The sequence below is a fragment of the Eleginops maclovinus genome, chromosome 1 (genome assembly GCF_036324505.1).
Source record: "Eleginops maclovinus isolate JMC-PN-2008 ecotype Puerto Natales chromosome 1, JC_Emac_rtc_rv5, whole genome shotgun sequence".
Lineage (NCBI taxonomy): Eukaryota > Metazoa > Chordata > Actinopteri > Perciformes > Eleginopidae > Eleginops > Eleginops maclovinus.
This window is the reverse complement of record NC_086349.1, coordinates 19354935-19381299: the sequence shown is the minus strand read 5'-3', so window position 1 is coordinate 19381299 and position 26365 is coordinate 19354935. Positions and strand designations below refer to the sequence as shown.

The following is a 26365-nucleotide window of genomic DNA, read 5'->3' as shown; positions in this document are numbered from 1 at the left end:
ACACACTCCAAACCTATAAGGCATTTAGGGATCTATTTCTGTTTGACTGCTGATTTTTGAAAAAAAAATTTAAAGATATTTTTTGGGGGCTTTTTGCCTTTAATCGGATAGGACAGTGGAGAGTGACAGGAAAGTGGGAGAATGAGTTTGGGTTGGATCTGGAAAGGACCATGGGTCGGGAATCAAACCCGGGTCGCCAGCCAGTTGCACCACGGCCGGGGCCATTGACTGCTGGTTTTTATAACAGAGATGATTTATTTTTTTGTTGAGACTGTTGAAAGTGTTCAGAACTGAAAGCATCCTGTATAGTTGTCAAATGGCACCAGGGATTTAAATTCTGAAGTGCTATTTTTGACAAAAAATAGTACAGTAAATTGCATCAGACATGTTACTGCAAGTGACCTTGTCTATTTTGTGTTATGTAATCCTTGACATTTGTAACACATCTGTGAAAGATAGTCAAATTTGATATCCTTTGGTACTTGCCTATCATTCTGTGGGTAGGCAGATTATGTTTGCAGCTTGGTTGCGTTTTAGGCTACACAGCAGGGCACTTTCCTGGGGCCACTAAGCTCATGTGTCCAGGTAACTAATGACCATATGAGTGGGTCAGTCACGAGTTGAACTTGGGTTCAGTGTACCTGCGTCACACATGTGTGCCTCCTGTGTAAAACAGCTTGACATAAAGGCAAAGGTTAGACTGAGATAACATTTCAAATTGAACCAGAAAAAAATCAATACAGTTGTTATTATGCAGGTCACATCCATAGCTGTAGATGTGCTTGAAGGAAAGCTGTACTGTCATCAAGGTCTTACTAAGTTGTTATTCATGTTGGTTTGATCCATACCCTTCTCACAAATATGCAAAATGGAGAGTCATTTTTAATCTGAATTATGTACAAAATTAACATTTCATTTAATCAGGAAAGACGTTCATGAGAATCTGGGGGGTCTTCCTAGTATGTGACTGGTGCAGTTGGGCATGCATTTGATTATAATGAAAAGAGAAAACTAATAATGGGGCCACTGACTCATCTCTGTCATTGATTAGTCAAGGGAGACCCCTACAACGAAATGATCAATGGCCCCAGTGCCTGTGTGCCTGTCTGATCAGTCTATTCATGAGGCAGCTTTTGTCTATATTTATTCTCACTATAGGGACTCAATGATGCTGAAGATCAGACCAAGACAAAAGCGGAGATACTGACTGTCTGTTTGGGACAGACCTTTGTACCATGCAGTATGTCAAATTCCAGTAATTGCAGCTGTAATAAAATTAAACTAATAAGCTCTGTTGACAAAGATCACGGACATCATGTACTGTCTAATGATTATTGTATGAGCTTAATTTATCTTGTGGCTTGAAAACAGCAAATAAGCCAATCATTTAGCAGCTAATGAAAAGCTGTGCAGCAAATGTTCAAATACCAGCTATAAAAAATATTTATTCTAGGATTTTTTTTTTCTTTCAAGATTATAAAACCAGACGCATTGTTTTGTATTGTGTATGATCATTCATATACACAGTGTCCTAATAAACTGTTTAGATCATCACAATTATTTAGGTGGACAACACATTTCCCACTGAAGTCTCTACTTGAGTCATTTCTTGTACTTTGGGTGATTTAAATGCAGAAAAGGGAACAGAAAGCATTTCGAAAGTTGAATCATATTCTCAGAATCAGAATCCCTTTATTCGTCCCACAGAGGGGAAACTAATATTAATATAAAGAAAACACACAATTTACAACATACATATCCTATACAAGCTTGTCCCGCCCCCCTAAAAGAGGGGAGCGAGGGCGCTCCCAGCCTCCCAAACTGGAGCCAGGGAAAAAAACTTTACGCACAAGTTTCCTTCAGGAGCACAGCAGCGCAGCAAGGTCAGAGACGCAAGGTAGGCAACGTGATTTTTATGGCTAGAAACGTACGCAATTGCACGGTTGATATAATGACTGACATACAGGGACGGATATTTAGATCATACGTTCGGTGATCAATACTGTCATAGTTTTTAATCGTGTTTTAAACAGTTAATTTTTTGTAGGCTGAATCTGATGTTCCTGCTAAAATCCTATCCCGACGGATTAAATAAACGCTTTAAATCGCTTTATTTTTCCAGGGTATATGCTCTATTTACAGTGACGCTATACGACTTCAAAGACTTGACTCTTGTTGAACACCCTAAATGCTGCTATACTCTCCAAATGAAAATGGAGTTATACTTTAATTCATTACCACTCTGTTTAAGAAATTACGTTTTAGTGTTCAGGTTCAGGAATAAGTAAGTAAGTTTGCACGTGCCTATGTGCGTGTGCACACAGCTAGCAAAAAGGATAAAGGTTACATTTTGGCTACAGGGATGGCTATGCTCACAGTCACTGTTTAAAATCCTTTATAGGACATACCCTGAGCTGATAGCTGAGCAAACACTCAAACAGATTACTTTTCATTTACAGAACACAGCCCTGAGGTCTTTAAAGTCACAACCAGATGTTTCATTCTCAGTCTACATAGTTCATTATCACCCAGTGGCTGTTTTTTGCTACATTTCTACCTTTCTCTCTCTATGAATGTTGTAGACAAACACAACCAGGCAGTGGGCCATGTGCCTGTTAAAGACTTCAAGATCTGGTAAAATGATTTTATACCAGCAGCACACAAAGACATAATTGATTCTCGAAACAGAGCGACCGTGCACTTGTGTGTTGTTTTGCATCTTTGCTTGCTTTATGAAATAAAACAGAGCTGCAGATGTTATGTATACTTTGATCCTCCAAATCCTGTTAAATGACTCTAGATGTGTTAATATTGATGCATTGCATGTTTTACTCAGCCCAAAGACTGGAATCAGTTTCCAAAATATTGGTGCATAGTCAGGTAGATGCACTCGAAATAATCAGGTTCCTGCATTACATTTGAATGGTCAAAAGGCATCAGGCTTGACCTAATCACATGCAGATACTGTATGTTGCAAAAAGAGCTCCATTCTTCCAATACCACAGACTGTTTCTATTGAACAAACTGTAAACATGGTTTATCCTGTGTAGCTGCTCCTCTTTTAGTGGGAACCTTTTCCAAGGACATGCAGTTCGGGAAGAATGTGATCAAAAAATAGTCTGTGGAAAGAGCTCCACTGAAATTAGTAAGAAACACGTCAGGAGAAAATGTCTTTAGACAAGTTTGTCATGCAGAAGAATTCTGAGATAATCGCTGATTTTGGACCACATTTTAAGGCATGAAATATCACATAGGTCTCTTGCAATTGCACACAAAAGAAAGCAACAAAGAAAAACAGGACAAGTGAAATAGAAAACACCTGGTTCTGAATGTGAGTGCTGATTTGAAGTCACATCACCTACTCACTGGATCAGGCCTGCCACATTCTGACTTTGTGCTGCCACTCTGCACAGTACGACGCACAAAGAAGAGCTTCATTAAATCCATTCATTTCAATACTTTATTATTATATTATTCTTACAATATTGAATATTTTGCTACAAGAATTATGTTGTTATTTTGCTAGTTTATCAGGGGTGTGTTATCCCTGCAAGAGCACAGTTTGCTGAAACTGTTTGTGTTCCACCAGCTATTATAGGAACAAATGAACAATGGACTCAAATGACCGTATAGTATTTGCTAAATATTTCATGAGAATACACTAACACATGCTGCAAAAAGATAACTTGGATAAACAGTTCTCTGCACAAAAGTTTGTATTGCAACCTTTATTATTGTCATAGAAGGGAGGTTTTGTTATTTCAGTATTGTTTTTTCAAATCTGGCAAAATCTATTATGTTTATTTTTGGACATATTTCCGTCAGTTATTCTTACATTTGGCCAAATTTCCATGTGCAATCAAATATAAACCACAGCTTTACACCCCTGTAGTGCCCAAGCGTGGAAAAATGTACCTTTGGCGGGTGGCCAAATTATAACAGACAGGTTATTAAGTTAACACATGTGATTTTGATAATAACTGTGAAAATAAACCAAAAGAAATAACACACTGATTGTTATCAACACCAGACATATTTGTACTGCAAATATATCATTAACCGCTGTTCACTTTCACAGGCTTAAGGACATAAAATGATTCATCATCTGGAATAAAATCTAGCCTGAAGAGAAGCTTACTTTGAAGAACTGACTTTAAATACTCAACTTTTTAAAGGCAAAATGAACATTCAGAGGGCATCATCGTTTTTATGTTATATGATTCTGTGCATGGACATCTGTCTAAGCCAGAAAGACTGCACAGGCGTGGACTGTCAGGATATCCAGGGCTGCATCGAAACGGTTTTAGAGAACGGTGCCTGCTGTCCCACCTGTAAACAAAAGGGATGTACCTGTGAGGGTTACCAACACTATGACTGCATCCAAGCAGGCTTCCGGAGGGGGAAAGTCCCAGAAGGGGAATCTTACTTTGTGGATTTCGGAAGTACTGAATGCTCCTGTCCTGCCGGAGGAGGGAAGATAGAGTGTCATTTTATTCCGTGCCCTGAAATCCCCCAAAACTGCATTGATGTTTTACAACCTGCAGATGGATGTCCTCAATGTAGTCAAATTGGCTGCACCCATGGCAAGAAGAACTACGAAGCGGGGCACTCGTTTCAGTTGGAGCGGTGCCAGGTCTGCCACTGTCCGAATGATGGGGGAAGGTTAATGTGTTCGCCTATCCCCGATTGTGACCCTCATAGTTCTAATAAGCCCATGCGGGTTACAACTACTGAGAACAACAGCCCTTTGAGAGACATAGGCAGCCACCATGACAACAGACAAACAAGTCCTGTAGAACCATTTTCCAACCTGGCATTGGGAAATACTTTACCACTGTATAAACAGGACCCACCCAGTTTTGGCACAGGGGATTATGACTCCGTATTGGCAGAGTCGACTTCTTCCACCATCCAAGACCTGGCCCAACCACCGGAATCTACTACAACATCCCCAGATTTACCAGAGTCAAGCTCCACTTCATTCAGCTCGCATGATGACGAGAGACATGAGCTGAGGGAGACACAAAAAAGCTCTGACTCAGAGAGGAGAAGTGAGGCTGAGGTCACACAAAACTCGGATCCAACCACTACAGGGGCTCAGAGAGAAACTTCTACTTTACTTACAACCACCAGCACACAGAGAGTGACAGAGAACCGCAGGACGCAGCAGGAAATTGGTGAAAGGAACAGTAGACATAACAGTGGTAGAAACGGAGTGGAGGACACAACACACACCGCACGTGCAAACAATGGGGCCAGGCATCACAAACATAATCAAGCTAGTCACATGGGAAGTAATGCCGAGTTCCATCCTGCAGTTCATAAGGAACAAGAAAAAGTGTCAATGGAGGATGGACAGCTACTCGGCAAAGATGAGCAGGCCTCATATCCCACAGTACAGTTCAGTCCCACCAGCATAGCGCCAGTCAGGATGAGGGAGGATGGAGAGCAGCCCCAAAGACAACCCCAAACCCTCCTCAACTACCAGCCTCAGGGCCTAGAGGGAGACACTGAAGGTATGTGAGAATTTATAATCAACACTTTTCTACCTCTCTGTTCAATTACGTGATTACAGGTGGTTGAATTGAAAAGAAATCTGAATCATAAAATGCTTTAACCCATACATTAAACTACATCACAGTGTGTTGAATTATAGCCTAGTAATGGAATAGTTAGGTTGATACTATTTCATGAAACATCTTCCTTTTACCTTCTCGCACATCCTGTCTTTTGAAGAACAATTCATAATCAGTCTTTTCAAGCTGGCGGTGGTCCAGGAAAAACAATGGAAAGTCTGTTTTCCCGGATAGCATTTACCTATCTATTCTAATAGGAAAATAACTTATACTAAGCTTAGGCTCATTTTCATTGCACAACTTCAAATTAAACAAGTGCTGTATTTATTTCCTTAGGGGTTTCAGTGGTGAATAATACTAAACATGGTGCCATATTTACATGATCTTGTTTCTAATATATCTGATAAATCCTTTAAGAGTAGCTGAAATTGCATTTCTCTCTCTCACTCTGATGATAGCTCAGCGTCGGGGTTGTGACTCCTGCCTGTATCCTTCATGAGATTATCCTCATGTTCTCAAACAGATCAGCATCCTTCGGGGCATATAGGCCCGTCGACGGCAGGCACCAGGAGGGAAAGCAGATAATGAAGTGATTACGAGGATGTCAAGAAGATGTGATACACTTCATTGGAGAATATGAGAAAAAGTATCTTATTCCAGAAAAAATATGTTAGGTTACATAGATATAATAGATTTCAAATCCTTTAATCTTAATCTCATCTTTAATGAATGAGATTTAACACAGCTTTATAAATGTTATGATTAATACACCTCCTGCCAAGGGAAATCTAATTACATCATAATTCCCCATTCTTTATGGCCTAATTGTAGTCTCACTAGCTATCTAAATTATTAAGGAGTGAAATTTATAAGCTTTGTCATTTCATTCATATAACCACTGTAGAGACCAATTCAAAGGAAGGATCCTGACAACTTGTTCTTATTATTAGTGGTTGGTCCAGCAAAAATGCAATCTGGAGGTGTGTAGTTAACCTTCTTTACAACACTATGATTTTTGTTGAGACCTGTCAGGACTTTTCTTTCCTTTCAGCACCTGGCCTCCATAGGTATGTATAGTTGAGGCTGAATGCATGTGCGGTGTGTTTCTGTGGGGGGTAACTCCAGAGGTTCCTGTCAAGTTCATTTACTGGCATTATGTTGTAAAATATAGGTTAGAAATTGTCTGTCTGTTGGTTTTTGTCATGACAAATTATGTTAAGGAGGGCTACAGACTCAGGTCAAGTTTGGGAACTGTGTGTGTAATGCCTTTTCCAGAAGGTCCATAAGTAAATAAGTATGAAGTTTAGATTTACAACTGTAAATTATAGCGTATAAATATAGCTAGAGCATGGAGTTGAAAGTCAAAGTAGGACATGTCTTCCTCCTGAATTAAGGAGCTTTAATTACCTGGTCTGTCTGCTCAGTTTGTAGGATGGAATGACACTGTGCAGGCTGACTGTTGAAGTTCATTGGACTGAGGGAAGATTTCCAGAGCGGTGACATGTTAAAACCCAGACAGGAAAAACTCAGCTGATAAGGGCCTCGACTAAGTCCTGTTATCAATGCCATTAGCAGGAGATTATTTTTGAGAGGAGCATACATAACAAGAACACAACCATTTTTCTTTAAACATAAATGGTCCACCTTCACTTTGGGACCCAACCCAAGGTAAAAGTTTTTTTTCTTTCAGTCAATAACTCCTGCTCGTTTACCCCCTCTCTTTCCAACCAGACACAGAGTGTGTGCTCAGAAGGGGGATGGGGCTGTTCAGGCTTTCTGATGCTGGGCTGGACCTGGTATAGGATTTCTTGGGGGTTGTACCTGTGAGCGGTATAATACCCATGTGATGAATGAGACCACTGTTGTGGCTTGATTGCCAGACGCTACTCACTGCTCCCTCATGAGCCGGTGTGATTACCCGTCTCCCGTGAGGCTGCTGGTTTCCCAATCTTCCCAGTAATCACCTCATCCGAAGCACACCTCCAGACATTCTCTCCTCAGTAACTTCCCTTTTACTTCCCAAGCACCAACCATAACATTGAACCTAACTTGAATGTAAGACATGGCTAGATTGATGAAACTACCGCATAAATTATCTAAGATGTGGTGGAATAATTGAGAAAAAAAGGGCTTGTTTTTATGTCACAACATGCTGTATATGGGAGTGGGCTGAGCAGATGTGTGTGTAATTTTTGAAAAATGAGGGTGAATTCCAGTGCAGTGTGAGAGTTCACCCCTACTGTACCACTACTGTGAAGACCAGTTCTAAGAAGATAGCTCCTTCTGGTTAATCTAGGGTGCCTTCCAGGTCACTTCCAGGAATTCTGGCGTTTCTCCCATCCGCAGCATGTCCTTATCGAAAAACCGCCTCACCCACATGTCACCCATGCTTATAAATAATAAAACATCTGCTCCAAATGCAGAAAAAAAAGTAGAGAGTGATTGATGTTGAATTACAGCACAATAACAGATCTGTCTTTTTAAGCCTAACAATAACAACAACATAAAAGCAAAATGCAGCTGTGTACAGATGTTTTCAGACTTACAAAACAAGCAGTCACTCATGATTTCTCCTCCAAATACTAAATACATTAAAACTCTTACACACATATTCATGCTCCATTGATAAAGCTATATCTAATAGTTCCTGTTACTGGCTTTATATAGCCAGCCAATGAGGTCTTATTGTTGCTCAAGTTATTTTCACCCATCCGATTCAAAATCTAGATTTTGAAGGATTTCCTCTGGCAAGAAAATGAGAGAATTTACCTTGATCCGGTTGGTGAACACACATTGGAATAAATAAGGCATTGCAAGGGAATGAGAAACAGGTTGACATTACAGGAGTGTGGAGATTATTAGGTCAAAGTGCAGTTAAATACATGTTTAAGACATTTAATGGACTTATCTGCAAAAAGAATCTCAAATGCTGATGTTGCCTAGCAGGAAAGTTGCAAAACAAACCATTATTAATGTTTGGGTGTGTCAAAGACATTTGTGGCCTCCTTAGTTAAATCAAGCCTTATATTGCAGTAATTGATTACACCTTCAGTAATTAGTCCGTCAACAAAATGTAGTGTTCCACTCAGGTTATCTAACCACACGGAAGTATAAATGGATTAGAAGTTACTGCATGAAACTATTAAATACTGAGACAAGCCCTTAAGGCCTGTATCAACTATCTTTCAACAGAATTAAAACTATAAAAACATAGATCAAAGGAATGTTGGCTCTGGCAGATTAAGACACAAATTGTCAATAATTGAAACCTGAACTTTGAAAATGAAGTCATGGCTACAGCAAGAGAGACCTCTCTCTTATGTCACATCCAGCTGTTCTTGGAAAGTGATTATGTGTTACAAAAGTCACGATATCTCTGCAAGAAGGTGAGAAGAACATTGTGTCACTCCCTCCCAAGCTAAGCACGGGCCTGTAGACACACCTCTAACAAACACAGACATACTTTCGAGTTTCAGCATCAATCACCTAACATGTTCAACCACATAAGTTTGAATGTCATGGACCTTTGGTATGTGCTGTTATTCACATTGTGGGTCAGTTCTCTGCAGCCCACCTGTATTATAAATCACAGCGAAGTTCACAAAGGAAAAGACACAGAAGCCTTGATTAGTGGCAGTGCACCTCTTTATGACACCTCCAGACATGTTGAGAGTTGCCCTTTTCGGTTGTTATTCTAGCTTCATATTTTCAAAGGGTGTGATGTCACCACTTTTGGATTTGGACAAGAGCAAAGCATCTGGTGTTAATGCAAGTCTAATGGAAATATATAATGACAGACCTGGGACAGAGAGCCCCCCCGCAAAACACCTTTCAAGTGTGTATTTTGGACTTCCATTGTGCAAGTAAAATAAATCAACTTGGCTAATTATTGTAGGGCTGAATGGAACAAGTTGCGATAAAGTCTTAATTAGAAGGTCTGTGAAAGAGACAGGAAGAGACCTGGTTAGACTTAGAGTCAGATATAGCTCGGCCAGAGTAGTCTATCATTGTGTTCTTCCTTAGTAGTTATTTTGGTGGAACACAATCTCCCTCCAAACTCATTTCATTCACTAAATCCTTTGTAAACAGTGCGAAAAACATTACCGTTTTTTAACTCCCAACCCACATTCTCAATAGACACATTGAGCAACATTGTGTAATGTTCAGGGCTGGTGAACTGATTCCACCTGGAGAAAATGAAAAAGGAGGAAAAAGAAGGAGGAAGAATGATTATGTTCTCTGTCTTTTAATATACATTCACTCATGTTCAAAGGGATTTGTTTAATTGCACGGCTGACACAGATACTCTTGATATGTAGAGTCCTTTTGCCTTTCAAGTTTCTGATTTTCCTCTTTCCAACCTTTAAATTATGCACTCTGCAGCAGTCACTTGTTCTTTTCTGAGTAGTTGCCTTGGCCTTGTATAGGTAAATCAAGAAGAAGCATTTAAAAAGGTGCAGGTGGAAGTTGAAATTTTAGAATGACCTTAGGCACTCTCAGATGTCTTTGCAGAGTTTTATAAATTAGGAATTGCAAGAAGAGTTTTCTTGGTCTCTCCTCTGCGTGACCTGCACTCTCATTTAAGGCTGAAGTTGGAACAGACCATGCTGTGAGGGACCAATTAAAACTTTGGGAAGTTGTTCACATCATCACATCGGTTTGGCTAGTGATGTCGGTCTGTCAGTGTCTGTCTGTCATTTGGTCCACCACGTCCAGACTAAAATATCTCAACCGATATGTGATGGATTATATGGAACTTTTTCTGTTTCCACCAATACTGTAGGTTCATATTTTTGGTTTTAGTGAATTATCTTGATAAAAACTAGATGCATTGGCATTAAATTAGGTACACACACTTCATATAGTGCCATCATCATGCCTTTCCCATCAGCCTTTGCTGTTCACTGTGTTAAGAGATAATCAGAAAATTTAAACTGAGATAATTGTGTACATTTTAGTTTTTGTTTTTTTTTTAGCTCAAAGCACTTCTGTGTCTGTGTACATGCGCTAAGATGGATTTAGAAGACGGTTATGGTCTGTTTTCTTTGTTACTGTTATTGTTTTTTATTGTATAGACATCCAACATGATAATGACATCCTCAATCCAATGGGTGCCCCTTTCCTCACATAAAACATGATAAAAATGCCACTAAGTATCCTTCATTAAATTTAGCCGGGTCAAGTCTAGTTCTAAAAGGATGTGATTAAATGACCTAAGCAAAGTAAAAAGGCTAAATGGAAAAAGAAACGTTTGAACTAATATTTATGTCCTTTATGGTGTGATTGACTGAGAAAACATGCATATCAGTCATGAGTTGTGTCTTCTGCAGATATACAGGAGCCACAAATCAAAGCTGGAATGCGCTGCCCTGTTATTGGAGCAACACATACATTTCTTTCCCCTGTAAACCGGATAATGTGTTTTTGCTCTGTATTTTTCCTGACCTAGTTTGGAAATGAAGTGCTGCTGTGTTAGTCTTTCACTCTGCTCCAGCTCTGATTAGCCAGGATGTAACATAAAAGAAGAATTTTATTTTTTTACTTTTTTATGGAGTTTTGGGTTACATGTTTCTCCCTGCCAATTAAAGTAAGTCTGAAAAGAAAAACACATATTTTTCAGCGTGTAGTCTCCAAAACCAGACAAGTGTTCCACCAAAGATGAAATTCAATTACACAAATGTCCTGTAACCAAATTTTACTGCTACTCCCTGATGACAATCTATGATGGTAAATGGGTTAACCATACTCTTCCAGCTGAATACACATTGTAAGCATCATTTGAAGTAATTCCTCTGAAACACTGCCTGCACAGAGTGGGATAAAGCTGGAACTGTTTTTTTTTTTTTTCATTATAGTGTCTGCCAAGGAGCTGGTGAAGACCTGCTGCGAGACAGGAGAGAAATGGGCTTCAGCTAATGGTCACTGCAACAACATGGAGCGACCCAGAAGAGATAGGCACTCCATCTGCTGGTAAGGCCTTTATTAAATGCCTGCTCGCTTCATTTAGCTTAAGACTTATAATTAAATACAACACACTGTTAATTATTTTAAAGGTGCCATGGAATGGAAAACTGTGTTTACCTTGGCATAGTTGAATAAGGAGAGTTCGGTACATTGAACTGACATACCATGAACCTCAAACACCATTGTTTCCTCCTTCACGTGCAAATCATGAATATGCATATCACCAGTAATGGGCAAGTTACTTCCAAAATATAATACAGTACATATTACTTATTATTGTCTTTTTAAAGTAATAAGTTACATTACATCATTACTGTCTCTGATATGTAATGTGTTACACTACTTTTGCGTTACTTTGACCAAAATAACCGCAAAAGTAGGCCTATGGCTTTAAATGATAAAATATAGTTTATATTATCTATGTTCCTAAAATTAGGAAAATAGTTAGAAATTAAACTCATGCTCCGTTTAAGTGGGCTAAATAATATGTGATATCGGTAACAATACGTCGCTGTGTGTTATTAATAACATGTTGGTGGAGCCTCTGCACGGCCAGCTTGTATCATTCTAGGACCAAATCATAGGGCTGCAAAGGGTTCTGTAAAACCGCATCTGGAAGTTTTTTGGATCAACTAAAGTTATATACCTTCTTTGTAGACATCAGAGAACAATTTAAAATACCAGATGGATGCTTTCTATGGCCACTTTAAATTGTCTTGATAGTTGATAGCACTCTCACTTGTGAGCAACTTGAACTTGAACATTGATTAGTAAACGGACATAATTAGAATGTGCAAAAGACATTATGCCAAAGAAATGTTCATACTTTATATTATGGGAGGTTTTTGTTGCTTGATCAATCACATTTAAAATAATTTATTTTTGAAACACCAACTGGCCCTCAGAGCTTTGACTCTAAAATGCAAAAAAACTTGAGCTCAGCTCTGTAGAAGCAATCATGCAACAAACAGCCATGTCTCTCATTGCAGAAGTTGCAGTTCAAAAACTTGTCCTTTCGTCTTTATGCTTTTCTCTGCCAGGACTGCCCAACAACAGTGCTGCCGAGGTTCCCTGGGAGAAAGTCGGTGTTCGGCGGGAATTATTGCAGCCAGAGCAGGAAATATGTGCCAAGAGGATGCCAGCGATAAATGTGGAATCGATTCTTACAAGGCAAGCATCGATGACAAGATACTCCCGGCAAAGGGCAAACTGAGTTCACTGGGTCCAAAGTCGAACTTAAGGACATAGTGAATTTCAAATTAAGCCTAATACCTTCTAAATTAGCAATTGATGAACGCATTAGTCACAGCAGAATTAAAAACGTGTTGTCTGCAGTCTCTCTGAAGTGTGCGAGCGACTTTATTCTAGATATCTCCTCTGAGCAAAACTGCTGTGGTTCCAATTCCCCGTTATTCAGTTACTTTATCTAATTTAGACAAAATTATTTACGGTCATTTGAACTGAAAATGTCCACATTCCTAAAACTTTACTACCTTCAAAGCAGACCTCAGCAATGGGAAATGTTGGATGTTTTTTGTTGAAATTGTGGAAGTACGGATGGATAATTGATGTGGTTAAAACAGTAGCAGCGGTAGACACGAAGCTATTATGGCGGTCAATGTGGGTCGAGTCACGGTGACTGTGTAACTCCATCGTGTGTGCTCAGATTACAACAGCCACTCATTTGCCTTCTGACCTGTGTGTTGAAGGATACTTACTCACCTACTCAGAGGCCCTTGAGCAGCATGGGGCCATCCACCCCTCTAGTCTGCAGTACAGATGTTAAAAATTGCTTTTCACCACCTTTCCTTTTGGACCCCTGTAGATTTAGTATTATTATTCCATCTACAACCACAGTTCATCACAGCGGCCGTTACTTCAGTTTTATGTTTCACTGCCCCTGTGCACTCTAAAGTGGTGATCTTGCTGAGAGCTAGAGGGGAAGAGAGTGCAAGCCTCTGAGCAAGAGGAGAGTCGCCCCAAATTCATGCTTAGGAAGAGTGTGCAGTCACGCTCAATCCTTGGATGACTATGGGATCATAAATATGTTATCTGATCCCAAAGACACTCAGCAGTTGAGCCAGGAAGGCATTTATTAGTTTCTTACTTTGGGAAAGTAGGATACAGTGAAATTCCTCCAAAACAACAGTATCTCTAAACAGTTTTTTAACCAAATCACACACATTTAGTCTACTGTATGTGCTCTTTTTTTCATAACTAATGTACATTTTTTCACCGCCATTTACTGAATCTTTCGTGAGACAATTTGCCATGGGGAAAACTTCTTTTCACTTAAAGAACATCAGGCTGAAATGACTATTTATTCTAATGTGACTAATTGTTTGTATCAAATGCCCTTGTAAGTTGTCAGTATATTTAACTAAAAACAACAAAAGAAAAAATTAATATTTAGAAACTTAAGTTAATTCAAATCAGAAGCCAGGTAGTGGCAGTAGAGGAAACGTTTAGATAGGTCTTTATTCCCCTGACGATTATGCAATCCGCTAGCTGGATATTTAACTCCTGACAAAATTGGTGAACTGACACAAAATTGCAGGCATAAAAACACACTTTGCGTACAGTGTGGACCACTAAGTGTAGAGATTTTCATTAAATGTCCAGCAGCTTCTCTGTACATGAGTACATGTGTAAATCCTGACTGTGTGACCTTTAGGAGTGCTGTGACTGCTGCTCTCTGGGGCTGCAGCTCCGCCGGGAGGGATATCGCTGTGAGGCCCACCAGTACCTGGGCTTCCACTGCAGACACGTCTTTGTAACATGTTGCGAGGGGGAGAAGAGCAGCCCTGAGAATCAAGACGGCTGGCACCCTGTCAGAGAGAGCCCCGCCCTCAATTCCACTCCACAACCAGAAAAAGGTACCGTAAACAAATATTTTCACTCCCAAATACACACACCAAAGAATGTGGATGCTTTGCATGCTCCACATCAGATGGGATTTTGTTGTAGGCATGTCAAAGACAATCATTATTGTGATAAATAAGCATTGTAGTAAGATACCCCAACAATGCTGGAAATTGTTAAGCCTTGTTAACCTTCCAGAACAAAGTTTACTCACTTCCCCCCTGTGATGTAATTCTTAGAGATCCAGTGCACTTCTTCCTGTTTGGCATTGCATTCAATAATTTAGTTGGTAGGTTACTGGAATTACTGATTTGGTTTGGCTACTATAAGGCTGAAAAGCTTGTTGACGATCTGCCTTGTGGTCAAGACTGATTAGGTTCTTTTCATTCAGATGTTTTTGTATGGTTACAGTTAGTGAGTTAGTTATTAGGTTAAAACTAACTTCCACCTCATGACAGTCCATATTGAATTAGAGACTGCTGCACATGAAACATCAGAAATACGGCAAGACATTCTTCATTCACACAACGTTTTTATTAAAGAACATTATATATACACATGGTTTACATGTTGTGGATTTGGTTGTGCATATCATACAGTTTTATTACCTGTGAGAACAGCATTGCCTCTCTCCATATTCTGTAGTATCTGACCACCGGTACCCTAAAGAGGCCTTCTCCATCGGTGAGGAGCGGGATGGGGAGAATGCAGTGGAAGGTCGTGTTGAAGTGGAGGACATGAATGAGTGCCTGATACATGAGGGCAACATCTGCCACCACAGATGTGTCAACACACCAGGCTCCTACCGCTGCGAGTGCTTCCCTGGATACGTGCTGCAAGAGGACGCTTACACTTGTGCTCCAGGTAAATTCAATACCACCAATCATCACACGGTGCTAGCAGACATTTCCAGTGAGATGGGTGTACAGGAAAGCGACTTTCTGTGCCATTTGCTCTTTAAATATGATTTACAGTCTGCATTCCTGTCAGGAAGATCCCATTTGTCTAAACATTTACAGTGTTATTTTCCTGGTCTCTGTGAGTTCCTTCCTGTCTGCAGGCCCAGATACTGCATAATCATAGTTATTTTAATCAAGCAGTAACATCCTTTTCATGAACTGACAGCAATGCTCAGCTAATCACACCTCTGCTGCTGTCAAAATGATTCTTTGTTGAATTAAAAAATATTTCACTATTTGCAAATATTTTTTTCTATTTAGTATTTAGTATTCAGCTTAGTTTTATTAGTTATCTTATTACTGTACTGCCATTTGCACTATACGTATTGTTGTATATTGTATATACCTACGTAGTTACTGTAACTATTTCACTATTTCATATTTGCAAAGCTGCTCTTATTGTTGATACATTTAGTTTATATTTAGTTATACTTCGTCTATACTTAGTTTATATTTAGTAATATTGATGTATATTTAGTGTATATTTAGTAGTTTAGTTATATTGAGTGTATATTTCTCCTTCCTTCTTTGTATTGAACTGTTGCACCTCAATTTCCCTCTGGATAAATAAAGCTTCTTGAATCTTGAATCTTGAATTCAAACTGATGGTCCACTCAGATGTGTTTTGGAAGATTTTCAGGTAATGTTGTTTGCAGTGCACTAGACTTTAATCAACAGTGGCTTTCACCAACACAAGCCTGTCTCAACAGGATACTAATACTAGAGCTCTCAGCAAATTACAGTCAGAGTTGAGGCTCAATAATAAAACCAAATGTTTGTCTGCAGGCAAAGTTTTTTCCTGTGTCACCTTCACTGCTATTACAACTTTCAACCGCAGCCTCTTATCGTTGGATGAATATGTAGGTGTAGTTTGAAGCCTCTAACTAAGACTGCAGTAGATTGGGAGGTTGATTCCTTGATTACAGTGTAATTCATTGCTCCTATGATGGCAATTATTCATGTTCCTACAGAGACGCTGGACGAGGAGAACAGGCTGAAGGAGAATGACAGAGTGGCAGTGGAGCCCACTTCAACACTTCCGCCCCACACCCAGCCGTCTGTCCCACTCAACCCCTGTGAAGGTTAGAAACACACAGCTTAATGAGGGTGGGCTGACTGAGCACAACCAACACTTTCATTCATCCTAACGTCTTAATGGAAGACATGCAACTTGATGCAGTGGAATACGTTTAGAGAAAAGCCAGCACAGGCCGCTTTTGATGGACGTGTTATTGTGTCAAATTGTGTCGCCCTTTCCACGAAATGTAATTGTGCTGCAAATGTCAAACACAGGCGGTGAGATGGTATCAAAGGTTGCTTTGTTTTCAGCGTTAAACAATCATTCTCATGAGTTCCCAATATTATAATCTGTGTAGGGTCACATTTAGTTTGTCTTGTTTGGTTTCCATGACACCAGGGTGGAGGCCTACCACACGGTGCGCCAAAAGTAGGAAATACAATATAAACATGTCAGGGATCAACCTGGAAAAGGAAATGAGCGAATGGCCGTACAGAAAATAATGTTTTTTCCCACCAACAGCCACAAAGCTCTGCTCTGTTGCACCCTGCATACTGTTGAGTGGAGTAGTAGTACAGTATATTTCATTTGACCTTACTATACATTTTCATTTCTCAGGGAATGGCCCATGTGAGCAACACTGCACCTCAGTGGGCGGAAGGCCACAGTGCTCCTGTTTCCCAGGATACTCCCTCATGGCTAATGGATGCTCCTGTGAGGGTAAGGAACTAAAACTGAGTTATAATGCTGAGCACATTTTCTCACAACACACCAGGGTAGCACATGAATGATTTTTGACGATCATAGTATCATTCCTCTTGTTCAGCCAGAGGATTTTGGTTCCAGTTCAGGAGAGTTTATTGGCAAGACTGCCTGCGGCTGATTTGCTTTTTTCTCCAATCAGCACCTTAAGATGTGCAGAGGAGATTCAGCACTGATCAGCTTGACTTTTAGCATCACACTGTGCAGACCAAAAAATATAAATAAATCGGAGACTTTCTTTTCCTCTTTTTCCTGATCTGACTCTGCAGTCATAATTCCAACTATCCATGTGGTATCAAGATGTATCTTACAAATTCTATCCCATATGTAGACTACTGTATATTATTACAAGGCTGATCGGCTCCATATGACCAAACTGTCTCTCTGGGGATACATCTTTAAGTTAAGCTACAACCAATGGTCTGTCTCCTGCGTGACAGAAGCAAACTATTGCAGTGACACAGAGTAGCTCAGCACAAATTCTCATTGTGTGGATGTTTTACCAAGTGGCCTTGCCCTAAAGCTTCCTCCCAGAGGAGGTCCAACCTTGTCTCTTTAATCTGCCTCTAACTGATGACTGCTACACACAGACCACGGCTCAGTATTTTTGTACATCTCTTTTCTCACTTTTTCAGCCAACATCTTTCCATTATGTCTTCTCTTTTTTCACACTGACACATTTGTCTTTTCTTCTTTTTTTAAAACAACATCCAGACATAAATGAGTGTTTTTCTGCAAGTGCCTGCCAGTTTGATGAGCGCTGCAGGAATACTGCGGGGAGTTATATCTGTCAGAGACCAATCTCCTGTCCCCCGGGATACCAGATAAACAACGACATATGTGAAGGTACAACAAACCTTATCAGCATCAATGTACTCACTTCCGCCCATGGTGAATATGTTGAAATAGGCACCAGCAGGAGAGCATTTGTATTACTGCATATTCACAATGTAAGGAAAGCACATTGTTTAGGCACACAATCCCTTGTACCACCCTTGAGAGTTTCACTGGTCCAGTCAAGTGATCATATCATTTCACAACTGTGCACACAGAACAGGGGGGATAGTAAGAAGTATTAATTCAAACAGCTTTTTTTTTTATAGTAGTTGATCCTGTTTACTCTCAGTATGAGCTGAGAAGCCTGACCTGGCTTTGTGGGTGGCATCCAACTTTATGATGCAATAGTAAACCCCCCAATACATGTCATTATCTCGATGCACGCACCATAAAGTGTGCCCGTGCAGAGGACTGTTTCATAAAGCAGCCGCAGTGTTCAGGAAGAGGGACCCCCAAGATGAGTTTTATTGCTCTTTGCCACTGCAGATGGTTTTCAAGAAAGGAGACTTACCTAACTGCAGCTCCTTGTGAACTTAAACAAATGTTCAAAAACAGTATTTATATATGCAATATATATGCATATATATGCAATCTTACATCTATTCACTGTCTTCCTGACTCATGGTTTAAATATTTAACACCACATTGACACATTATGAGCCAAAAATGGCACCCTTTTTAGTTTTGGGTGTCTTCCTCATTCAAACCAGAATGTCATATTATCATTCACACATCACATATAGTGTACAATTGCTTAAATGTTCTCAATATTAGGTAAAAAATAGACTTGCATAATACTAACTCATTAGTTCATAGTAACATGTTAATGTTGACATGACCAGAAAGTAGGGTTTATGCATCGTAAATCTGTATAAATGTCTCCTTGTTATGTTATGGACAGTTGTTTTATCCTTGGAAAACCAGGTACTTATCTATGCATTTATATTTAAATTAAATAAATATATTTAGATAAATAATGAAGAAATATAGGCAAACAAGACCAAGAGTCTTCCTCAATGCTAGCTGCTCTGTGATGCTGTACTTCATCACCAGCATGCTTACAATTACAATGCTGAGCTGCTGATGCTTAGCAGGTAAAATATCCACCATGTTAGTTCTGTTTGTTTGCATGCTAACGTCAGCTGATGCTGAAATGACTCTAATTTATTTTTGCCAATGTTTAGCCAAAAACTGAAAGGAACCAATGAAAGGTCAGAGGATCCCTAAAGTTATTACAATTCATCCTGGGGGGAAGATGAATGTCATGGCAAGCCGTCCAACAGAGTGTTGAAAAATGTCACTCAGAAGCACATCTCAACCTCATGGTGGTGCTAGAGGAATATTCAGGGGATCGCCAAAGTCATTAGGATTCATGGTCTGGGAATAACAAATCTTTAATTTATTTAAATGTATTCAATATCAAATTATAGTCCAACCAACAGAACAATCGTTAGGCATTTCCTGCTACAACCCTGCTTTTATAAATGCCTAACTCTCTTTGTCTCTGTCGGTGTCGACACTCACTCAGCTCCTGCCGAGTCCACCAGGCTTGTGACGACAGTAGCGAGATGCTCAATCACTATATGCTGTTTAGAGACCTACCCTGTTTTAGCAGGGCTGCTGGCCAGAGCTGTTTTAGGCCTCTCTACATCAATTACAGTGGTCAACTCCTGCTCACCTGCTTGAAAATAAGGCATTGTGCATTATTCACGCACGCACGCACGCACGCACGCACGCACACACACACACACACACACACACACACACACACAAAATTCATTTTGCTCTCCTTTGAGATTGTGATTTCCCTCCAGCTTTGGTTCATACTACTGAAGCACATGTGGAAGGCAGATTGACAGGAGGTAAACCCCTCAGTAGACAGGGTTAGAGGACTCTTGGGGAATACATTCTTCAAGGTTTATTCGCACACTGCTCAAGAGGACCACTGCAGGTGACTTCTGCTGGTTTGAATCATTAGATGTATTCATCTGGCGGAAATAGTCATTATTCAGGCCCTTTGAGTTAAAACTAATACAGTTATTAGTAAAGATTTGTTCACAGAGTGGTAATACAGTTTTTTTTACTCTGGATTCACTTTAAGAGTATTGATAGGGAAAATTAGGTGAACAGCAGTAAATGTGTGATCTGGATAATCTGCCATTTAACCGCACTGCCATCCAGTGGAGGAAAATGGCAATACATGTATTGTGAAGAATGCACTGTAATTAAACACACGAGGTGCATTATTATACTGACACTGATTAAATTAAACTTGTAATTGATTTGCAATAAGTCATTTATTCAGTCTTCATATGCTCTTTTATTCATCTCTCTCTTCAGATATCAATGAGTGTGTGCAGCTGAGCCATAACTGCAGGCTCAGCTTTGAATGTGTGAATACCGAGGGTTCGTTCAGGTGCAACCCAAAACCTCAATGTCCTGTGGGCTTCAACCAGGATGCGCAGGGCGACTGTATAGGTAAGAGTGATCACTTTCCTTCTGAGATGATTATATAGCTGCTCGGAAATGTTTCCTAGTCCTGGGAAAGTGATTGAAGGCTAAATGTGTAGAGGTTTTATTCAATTCTAGGTCTTGTTTTCTAGTTTTTAATTGTTCAAATAAAGAGAAAATAAACTGATAAAGTGCTGGTTTTTGGGGGAAATACAAGTCAGTACTGTATCAGGGTTAAATCTTACATAACAAGCCAATTACAACATTCAACCTTGTTTTATGTTACAGTCAGTATTGTTTTTAGAGATTCACAATCTTGTTCCAAAGCATTAGTTAGTGAATAAGGCCAATCACAAAATTCCCCCAGAGTTGAATCATAGTCCATGTAGACACAAGGTTGTACACCATGCAGGTGAATCAGCTCGGCTGCAGTGACAGAGGGGTTAAATGCCACACAGACAGGAGATCAGACAGGTTGCTGTAAGGGGCTGCAGAGGGGTGGATAAAAGCCAATCCTCTGTCCTCTTCCAGAACAAACTGATGCTGTGGAATTAGCCCCCAGGGGCAGGAACTGGGGCATGTCGAGGCAGCCGACGCCCCTGTAGAAAGGAGTGTAAAAGTAATGCTCTGAGAAATGAGAAAATCGAGAAAATGTCAGACACACACACAACAAAGTTATCCAAGGGAATGCGACTGTGTGATGTCTTTTTGCTTTGATATCACGGTGGGGTTAATGAGCTGCCCCCTGGTCTCTCATTCCCTGCCTTTGTGCCTTTGGGTCGTCACTCCTATTCTGTGTTTCTTCTTCTTCATCTCCCTTCCTCTGTCTCTCTAACAGACACTGATGAGTGCAGCAATTCGGCCCAGCCATGTAGCCTTGGATTTAACTGCATCAACACGATGGGATCCTACATTTGCCAGAGAAAGATAATCTGTAGCCGTGGCTATCATGCCAGTACTGATGGATCCAGGTGTATTGGTATGATTTGTAGTTTTCACACACAAAGAATGTATCTGATGATATTATTTACAGGTATGAGGACATACAGTACATATGTGATTAAACCAAAAGATGTTCCATTCAGAAGAATAGCATCATTTTTCATTCAGCGTAGAATAAATACTACACAATGACTTTTATTGATGTATTTATTTGGCAGCTGAATGTCGTTGTTGTCATTTTATTGATGTTTCCATCTTTTCCCCATTCATGTTTGTCTTGTAGATCTGGATGAGTGTGAGAGCAGTCTGCATCGATGTGGAGAGGGCCAGCTGTGCCACAATCTGCCCGGTTCCTATCGCTGTGAATGCCAGACAGGCTATCAATATGATTCATTCAGGAGGATGTGTGTAGGTATGTTGGACATCACCACTGTGCAGAAGAAGTGCACATACTAAATGCTGCTTGCAAGTTTTATCTCTTGGTTTCCTGTTCATTCTGTTCTCTCCCTCCATCCACCTTGCTCTTCAACACTTTATTCCATCACTGTAGAGCAACCCCTCTTCTTTGTGTTCCTACTCTGCTCCTGTTTATTATTCTGCGGGGAGAGAGCTGCTGCTGTTTCCCAGGCTCTGCTGCTGGCTTCTGCAGTAGCCACTGGAATGATCACGTCTCCTGCTGCAGAGCTCTGCCCCTGCTGCTGCTGCTCCCACTGTTTGTGATTCACTGTGTTGTGACTCTCATAATAATGGACTCTGCTCAAGTGTTTAGACTATCTGCAGGCAGCTGGTCCCCTCACACTCTCCTTGATATGCACCAAAACAAACACAGGCATGTACACGCATAGGCGGTCGTGCAACAAACCCTCTCATGCTCGGTTGCTTGGGTGCACTTGCGCACATGGGTGCAAAGACACAAATTCAACCCACTCTTACAGAGGTACAACGACACATGCTTCTTCCCCTCAGATGTAAATGAATGTTGGCGCTACCCAGGCCGCCTGTGTGCCCAGACCTGCGAGAACACCCCAGGCTCCTATGAATGCTCATGTACCTCTGGCTTCCGCTTATCCAGCGATGGAAAGACCTGTGAAGGTGTGTGTTTTTTAACATCTGCCTTCAAGGGTGTACGAGAGCCTGTGTATTAATGTGTACTTGTTGGTGCATGTGGTTGTAGGTTTTTTGTGAATCTGTATGTGAAAAATATGCCTGTTGTGTGTGTGTGTGTGTGTGTGTGTGTGTGTGTGTGTGTGTGTGTGTGTGTGTGTGTGTGTGTGTGTGTGTGTGTGTGTGTGTGTGTGTGTGTGTGTGTGTGTGTGTGTGTGTGTGTGTGTGTACAGATGCCTAGACTGGTTAATAGCTGAGCTGGCCACTGTGCAGCATATTGCTGAAAAGCAATGAGGGTGTTAGCTTTACACTCTATATCATGCCATGCCTTAAAGCCCAAAACAGTAAAAACATAATTGGCTTAATAACAACATTGTGTTTATATGTTAGGATAAAAAAATTGAAAATCCTTTGATCAAGTGAATTGTGACAGTAATGAGCTCTAACCACTAATCTCCAGATGTGAATGAGTGTTTGGCCAGCCCATGCAGTCAGGAGTGTGCCAACGTCTACGGCTCCTACCAGTGCTACTGCAGAAAGGGCTTCTACCTCAGGGAGGATGGGAACACCTGTGAAGGTGGGGCACACTATCACACATCACAAATACCACATGTGTACCAAATGTGTGTTTGGACAAGCTAATGAATCAATTTCACATGATTTCCTTCCTCCTGTATCTTCCAGACATCGACGAGTGCTCCCAGAGCATTGGCCACCTGTGCACATATAAGTGTGTGAATGTTCCTGGCAGTTACCAGTGTGCCTGTCCTGAACATGGATACACCATGTCTGCAAATGGACGCTCCTGCAGAGGTGAATAATCTCCTCAAAAACAAAACCAACTGAATATTCTGCAGCTGCTTCATTACAATCTTTGAGCACTGCTTTGAAAAGCATTTTAAATGCAGCGTTGCCCCTATTTAACTCTACATATAGTGTATAGTAATGGTTCTGCTCAGATAAATATAATTGGTACTTTTACAGTGGTTCAGTAATTACACAGGCTGTAAAACTTTATTGGCCTAAAAATCTTGTCTTGCTAATTTGAATTTTTTACTTGAGCAGTTTCTCCCCCATAAGGACTATTGTTTGTCTTGCATGTTTCAGCAGCGAGGCTCTTCCTCAAAGTTTAATTGAGCTGTGACTAACGCGCATTTCCTTGTCTCCAGGCAGTAAACCAGCCCTTGTGCATTAACTGTGTGTTTTAGATATCGATGAGTGTGCCACAGGGGCCCATAACTGCTCTCTAGCTGAGACCTGCTACAACATCCAAGGAGCGTACCGCTGCCTTTATTTCGACTGTCCACCAAACTATCGCAAAGTATCTGACACGTAAGTGATGAAATCAGTTTTAAACCAATGTTTAATATGAAACATAATTCTGAAGGGTGTTTATGATTTATAGGTTCTAGGAAGGATCACATTTCTTAGTGTTTCCTATAAGAATAAAACATGGGAGGGGAGTAAAATCTCAAACAAATGTATTGGAGGTAAATCAGGACAACTTGTAAATCAGCATTAGATGGCATCAGTTCCACTTTTGGTTAGGAAACCTGCTTTGTACAAAGATATTTGAGAAAGACATTTCCTTTCAGACAATACATTTTGCATGTTGAAATATTATTGAAAAGCGAACTATAAACCAAAGGTTCCTCACATGGCCTTTCCTTTCCTGTTTCCCTTGCAGGCGCTGTGAGCGGATCAGCTGTCCTAACTACCTGGAGTGTCAAAACTCTCCTCTGAGGATCACCTACTATTACCTCAGCTTCCAATCCAACATTGTCGTCCCTGCTCAGATCTTCCGCATCGGACCCTCCCCAGCCTACTCTGGAGACAACGTGATCGTCAGCATCACGGAGGGAAATGAAGAAAACTACTTCAGCACCCGGAAGCTGAATGCCTACACAGGCGCTGTGTACTTAAATCGACAGGTTGAGGCTCAGAGGGATTTCGCAGTCAATGTGGAGATGAAACTTTGGAGACAGGGGACGTTTACCACTTTCCAGGCCAAGATCTTCGTCTTCATTACAGCCAACTTACTCTAACAGTTAGAGGTGTGCTGTGGGTGGCCACTATGAACCTTTTCATTTCAGTATTTAACAATGTCATAAAGTATACCACTGTTCGTCTTGATTGGTTTGAGTAGTTAATTCCGCGTCCAGTTGAAATTAAATGTAAACATTGCTGTAAGTGTTGTGGAATAATCAAATTGAGGCTTTGCGTCAGTGTCTTTTTATGCTCCTGCAACTGGAATGAAATCCTATAATATCAAATTATCTTTATTTTTTAATTCCTCACTTGAAATGTTATAGCAAGCATACATTTAAGTCATTTCATGGCTTGCAATACCAATTCAAAACACAAGAGACTTTAACCAAAAGCCCATTCAAATCTCAATCCAAGATAACATCTGAGATTCAAATATATTTATTATAGCCCCAATTTTACATTGTTTTGATTATCTAAACCAGATGTGAGTAAAGCATAAAAGTGGTAACTGGCTTCTAGCTTCAGCCCATTTCTTTTCTTCATACTGAGAGAGTGGTCCCAGTTTTCTGCTCATGTAATCCTGTTATCAGATGATGATGTGTAGTTTGATAACCCTGTGGTGAAAGCAGAAGAAATTGTTTTGTAAAAGTTTTCCATTCGTCTTTTCTTTGACCCTGTGCTGCTGTTATTGTTTTGTCTTCAAAGTATTGTATCTTATATAATTTTATATTACTCTATATGAGGTATTTTTGTACTCCTGTAATCAATCACATTATGGATGGATGTTTCATATTTTTTAGATCTAAAGTTGCAAAGTATTTTAGTAAAACATAAAAAAAAATACCAATGTGGTTTGGTGAGTATTGGCTCATTTTATTTATTCATAACAAAGAATATTATTTGTAATTGTCACTTGACAGACCTGTTTGATGCACCAATTCTTTCTCATACCCTGTATATAGTGAACGATATTCCTCAGTGAAGTTTTTAAAGTATATAATCCACTCTTGTCAGGACATGTCACACAGTAAATACATGCCTATTTACATACCTGTTCACACCTTGCAAGTGAACTCAACATGAGCACCATCCTTCAACACACGCCTTTTTGACACGCACACATTTTATTACGCCCAATAAAAGCAATGATCATCTTTGATTTCTGAAATAAAATAATTATATTTTTATTATATATGTTTGTGTGACATCTCATGGACTTTACAAATAAACTCCATCTTTAGTAACATAGAAAGAGTAATACTCCCACCTACAGGATGGATGCAGTCCTACACCCTCATTTTCTGGCTTTCTTCCATTTCTTATACAACAGAACAGTCTTGAAAAGCATTCAGAAAGGTGGACTGAATCTGATATATTTTTTAAAAAGGGCTTATGAATTTGAGGTATAAACCTGTATAAAAAAATGAGTAAGGAGGATTTATTTTTCTTAAAATAATCTGCTCCTTCTCAGAGTTCAGTGAACCTGTAGGACCTGCTGTAATCATCGGAAAGGGTGTGTGTGTGTGTGTGTGTGTGTGTGTGTGTGTGTGTGTGTGTGTGTGTGTGTGTGTGTGTGTGTGTGTGTGTGTGTGTGTGTGTGTGTGTGTGTGTGTGTGTGCGCACACGCGTGTGTCTCTGTGACAGCAGTATTAATGCATGCTGCTCATCCAAAAAGAGCTGCTCGCCAGTTTTGTAGTCTCTGAGATTAGTTATACTGTCAAAGGTCATTTAAACAAAAGAGAAGGGATTTCTGGACTAATTTTAGTCCTTCACTCCTTGCTTGGTGAAAACCATAACAGCAGGTTACTCCCAAAATGAGTCAAGGAAACAATCAATACAGTTTCGTCATTCTTCGACTTCAAGACGTTCCTCCTGACCTTACTCATAATAATAACTATGTG

At 40.2% G+C, this 26365-nt stretch overlaps 1 protein-coding gene across 2 annotated transcripts; it reads left to right on the top strand.

Moving 5' to 3' along the window:
* Window positions 1-1757: 1757 nt before the first annotated feature.
* On the top strand, window positions 1758-25651 carry LOC134871304 (fibulin-2-like). Of its 2 annotated transcripts, XM_063894026.1 has the most exons (17): window positions 1758-1897; window positions 4079-5516; window positions 11432-11546; window positions 12581-12710; window positions 14215-14416; window positions 15048-15266; window positions 16333-16443; window positions 16998-17099; window positions 17856-17987; window positions 20319-20456; window positions 21268-21408; window positions 21655-21783; window positions 22338-22463; window positions 22936-23052; window positions 23160-23288; window positions 23684-23807; window positions 24163-25651. In XM_063894026.1, exons 2-17 carry the CDS (start codon window positions 4181-4183, stop codon window positions 24518-24520), a joined length of 3609 nt encoding a protein of 1202 aa, XP_063750096.1. In that variant the 5' UTR covers window positions 1758-1897; window positions 4079-4180; the 3' UTR covers window positions 24521-25651. The 2 variants fall into 2 exon arrangements, with proteins under 2 accessions (XP_063750096.1, XP_063750103.1); XM_063894033.1 differs by lacking the exon at window positions 17856-17987.
* The last annotated feature ends 714 nt before the right edge of the window (window positions 25652-26365 follow it).